This window comes from Bidens hawaiensis, unplaced genomic scaffold, assembly GCF_021521415.1.
Source record: "Bidens hawaiensis isolate Kalapana, Puna unplaced genomic scaffold, B.hawaiensis_p1.1 tig00010926_1, whole genome shotgun sequence".
Classification (NCBI taxonomy): domain Eukaryota; kingdom Viridiplantae; phylum Streptophyta; class Magnoliopsida; order Asterales; family Asteraceae; genus Bidens; species Bidens hawaiensis.
Window position 1 is genome coordinate 266,462 of NW_027491844.1, and position 4,752 is coordinate 271,213.

Below are 4,752 nucleotides of genomic sequence, written 5' to 3' on the forward strand. Positions count from 1 at the left end.
TTGGTCACTTTGTACATTTTTGGGCCACGGTCCATTGTAAAGAAGCCCATTGGGCATTAGAAGTGATTTACTTCTCATGCATGCTTCCCTATAAATAGGAAGCATGCCATGAGAAGTGAACGTGTTGAAATTTGGAAATACAAAAGAAACCTTTTGCATAAACTCTTTCTCTTTCTCGGCTCTCTCTCTCTCTCACTTTCCCTTCCTTAACCGAAAATAAACTCAAGATCCGAGACCTCTTGGTTGCTTAGTGTGATTTCCGCTAACACTAAGTTAGGTTGATCCAAAGACGTTGTTAGATTCACCCGAATAGGGACCTACAATAATTCTACACTATTTAAATAATGAAAACAATTCACTTACAGGTGTTATGAATGACGCTATAATTTACCGTTTTTAAAAGGTAAAATCACGTAAAGGTGTCAATTGTAATATGTATTTTGTTTATTAAGCTTAATGAAATTTGTTGCTTAAATTTCTATACATAGCTTATTTAATGTAACTTTTTTACCCGTTACATTTTTGTTTGACCCGGCCCATCTTGGGTTGACCCGTGTTAATTTGACCAGACCCATTTTAGGTTAATTTTTTTTTATATCCACTGACTAAAATTTCTAAATCCGTCACTACCTGTAGGTTATTTGCCCTATTAACCAACTAAGCTACACATGAACACCATTTTTACAAGTACCCATCCATTCTTTTGGATATGGTTTTGTATTATTATTATTTTTTAATTGATGGCGAGAAACATTTGAATATACAAGTTCACTTCTATCATATAATTACATTTAGGATTTGTGTAAATCAACATTAATAACAACATAAATTTCTAGACATGGTACTTAGTAAAATGGGAGATGTACATTAATTAGGGATTTGTTTCACCCTTTTCCACCTTCCCTTTAATTCCTTTAGTTTCCCTAATTCTTAGGATAGAACCAATATATGTTCAAAAGACAACAAACAACACGAATATGCTCCTTTAAGCCAAGATTGGCATCCGCTATTTGTTTCCCATATCTAAGATGCTAATCTCAACATCATTGAAGGCGTCCGATCCAAAATCATGAATACCAAAATCTTGGCAATCCAATAGCCATGTTGCACAATCATCCCATGAGGCAAATCCATTTCGATGGTCGTTGAAGTTCGGTCCATTATTTGGTAACTCCCAAGTCGATGTATCAATGAGTGGAGGTTCATCTTCACCTAAGAGGTAGCTTAACAACTTCTCATCTTCACGGCTGCTTTCAAATAAAGTTTCAGTTCCTTGATCTTGAATGGTTATAGAGCTTTCAGAAAGTGTGGAGCTTGAGTTCCCCTCATAGCTTTGAAGGGTGGTAGCACTTGCAGAGGACGATGAGGACTGTGGCATAAGCTTTTTGGTCGAAGATGAGGTTAGGTTTGATATAGTTTCTTTTTGAAGTGGTTCATGCGTGACAGGATCAATTCCCATTTTCAAGAGTTTTTTCTTGATATGAGTGTTCCAGTGATTCTTGATCTCATTGTCTGTTCGTCCCGGCATACTTGATGCTATTTTTGACCACCTAATAGATGGAAGTACCATAAGTTAGTCATATTATAACCAATTCTATTAGAGAGTGCCTTCCACGTACATGGAGGATCGTTTTTTTTTATTACCTCTAAGCTCTAAGTGTGATACAATTATTTCTCTAAATTATTATTAATCATCTTAAAATTTAAAAGAATGGTGTGAAACATTTTTGGTTAGAAAGGAGAGCGTCAACTGAAAACGTTTTAATTATAACAACGATCTTGATCGTAGAGTATAGTTTTGTTATATTATGTCATATTTTGTTCGGCATTATGCTATAATATTTTGCGATCTATTGTGTCTTTTTTCGTTTATCATTCTGTTCGTTGTTCATTTTATGCGTTGTGTTTTTTTTTCCTTAGCATTCTATGTGTGTGTGTGTATTTTTTGAAAGGGAATGACGGGGAAACATTTTGGTTTTTTAGTTTTTTTTGTTTTTTATTTATATAATGAGTTATGATTTTTTTTATTAATTTTTTTGAAGGGTTTATATGTTCACAAATCCTTCTCACACTTCTTATTTTTATCTCATTTTGCATTTTAACTTTACTCTAGCATTTATATCCCATCTTCTATAATAAAAAAAAAGAAAAAAAAAAAGAGGGAATTAGAGTTTTTGTCCGATTTAATATTTCATACTGATGATCACTTCAACTATTTTGGGCCTTACTATTCTTTTTGAGTGTTTTCAAATGATAAAAAAAATGGGAAATAAGATGTAGAAGTTATTAAATGAAAAGAAATATAGGAGAGTGTGTGTATTATTATTTCTTAAGATAACAATTTGACATAAAGTAGTTTTTGTGTTGAATTATAATAAAACCTAATGTGAAGTATTGTGGGATTAGTCTCAAATGCAAAAGAATTATTTACAAAATCTAATAACCCAAATACAATATTTACGAAATGTTTATTATTATTTTATTATCCTATAATTTTTTTTAATTTTTTATTCAAAATGATATAAGCATCCGATTATCATACAAATTATAAAATATACATAATTTTGAATGACGCTATTTTTTTTCTTTAATTTATAGAATACTTAATATCCATCAAATGTTATTTTATAATTAGTTTACATAAGTTTTTTATTTTTCACAACAACCTGGTAAGTAAGTATCCAAACGAACAAAATTAAATACATGAAAGTAAATAAATATGTGGAATAGCCGCTGCAACGCTCAGCTTTTCGTTGTTTTTATATATTTGTTTTCTTTTGAATTTTAAATAAGGTCATTTTATGAATTTATTTTTTGAGTTTAGTTTCGTTACCGTAACGAAACTAGACGTAAAAATTAATCACGCGAGAAATATCAACTAGTCAAGAACACACTCTTGTACGTACCATAGAAACTGGACCCACGCAAGGAATATCGTCTTTGTCATTTGTTTTTGGTATTTAACGTTTTATTACATAGGCTGATTAACAAACCAAGTATACACAAATGACCATATAGTATATACACAAATAATTAAGCTTGTTCATTATTATTGATGCATGCAGTAAAAAATAAAAAATATGTTATGTCATTTTAAGTAGAGATAAATTGTCGAGAACGGTCGCAAACAGTCCACACATATCAACTCCGGCCATATAATTATCATGAAATCAGAGACACCTACCGATTGCCGAGCCGAGCATGGAGATCAATAACCAGTTGTTCTTCATATTCATTGAGCAGGCCACGCTTCAAGTCTGGTCGGAGGTAGTTTGTCCAACGCAGCCTGCAACTCTTGCCACAACGGCGGAGTCCAGCGAGCTTAGGGACGGCACGCCAACAACATTGACCGTTGGTGAGGATGAAGCTGATTAGTTTTTTGTCTTCCTCCACTGTCCACGGCCCTTTCTTCACTCCTGATTTGTCACAACACGGTTGTCTTCCCATCTTTCTAATCAATACTAATATGTTAAAAATTAAAGTATGGGACTTTTAAGATACGAATGCTGATTATAGAGCGCCAAACAACATTGGCCTAAATTGAGATATGCCACCACCAACCTTTATATACACGCATTTTAGATAGAGAGAGTGAGATACGGGTGAGGTCCACATGTTGTCCATGAAAGTTAAAGGGGAACCGCAACCCGGTAAAGGTGGTAAAATTTGGAAGGGAAAAGGAAAGATGATTGGTGATTCAAGGATAACCCTAAAAATTAAGCCAATTTCCATTTTGTACCCCTCTACTTATCTAATGTTTTTTTTTCCAGTTCTATATGTAACATATTACATATATATCATTGAAACAATAAGCTCGGCGTTAGTTGGTTACTTTCTGCTCTAAGGGAGCTCAGAGTGGCATTAGTATGGCGTAGGACGAGATGAAAATGCATAGGTGGGAACAAACCTCGCAACCATTGGTTTTAAGATCGGTGGGGTGAAATAACTAGTGAATATATTTTTATGGTTTTGAATGTGATGAGATGGATTGAAAAGAAAATGACACGACTTTGATATAAAAGGAAGGTTGCACGACGGATGAGATGAGTGCGATGTACTCCTAGCTAGTGATGGTTGGGTAAAAGTTAGGTATTATAATATATTAAATAGTTATAATTAGTTAAATAAGTGAATGAACATTGGTACTTCAAGCATCTTTACGTGTTTTAGGACATTGGACGTTGTGGAGGCTTATAGGGTTGATTTACAAGCTTGGAATGAAGGCTTAGAAGTGCGGAAATGAGATTGCACGCATCACGATGCAGAATAAAGAAAACAAAATAAGTTGGTTTGAAGTTTTTGTCCTTCGCGCGACGCGAAGGACTGGAGACATTCTTCGCGCGACGCGAAGAAACCAAAAATACTATTTTATTTGTCCTTAGCGCTACGTGAAGTAAAGACCCATTTACCGTTCGCGACAGGCGAACCGTCTTAAATCAAAGAAAATTAACCCTAATCACTATATAAGCACATCTAAGCCCTCATTCGTCAAACCATTACTTCCAGAGCCAGAGACATAGCCTAGGACGACTTTGCATCATCCCAAAGCTTCTGGTTCATCAAATCATCGCATGAGTTTATCCGTTCATCATATATGCAAGTTGATTGTTATGTTGATGTTAGGCTAAAACGCTTGTGTTAACTCTAGGCTAAGGTTTTGTGTAAATTAACTTTTGATCAGATTCGTTGTGCTTGATGGTTAAGAACTTGATTAAATTATGTTATTTGATCTTGTTTGGTTTATCAATTGAT

General features: G+C 34.1%; 1 protein-coding gene across 1 annotated transcript; it reads right to left on the minus strand.

The window, feature by feature from the left end:
• Window positions 1–779: 779 nt before the first annotated feature.
• On the minus strand, window positions 780–3,447 carry LOC143536765 (MYB-like transcription factor ODO1). The gene is made up of 2 exons (XM_077030684.1): window positions 3,185–3,447; window positions 780–1,550 (listed from the first exon to the last, which is right to left on the minus strand). The coding sequence occupies exons 1-2, from the start codon at window positions 3,445–3,447 to the stop codon at window positions 1,007–1,009; spliced, it is 807 nt and encodes a 268-aa protein (XP_076886799.1). The 3' UTR covers window positions 780–1,006.
• Window positions 3,448–4,752: the final 1,305 nt, after the last annotated feature.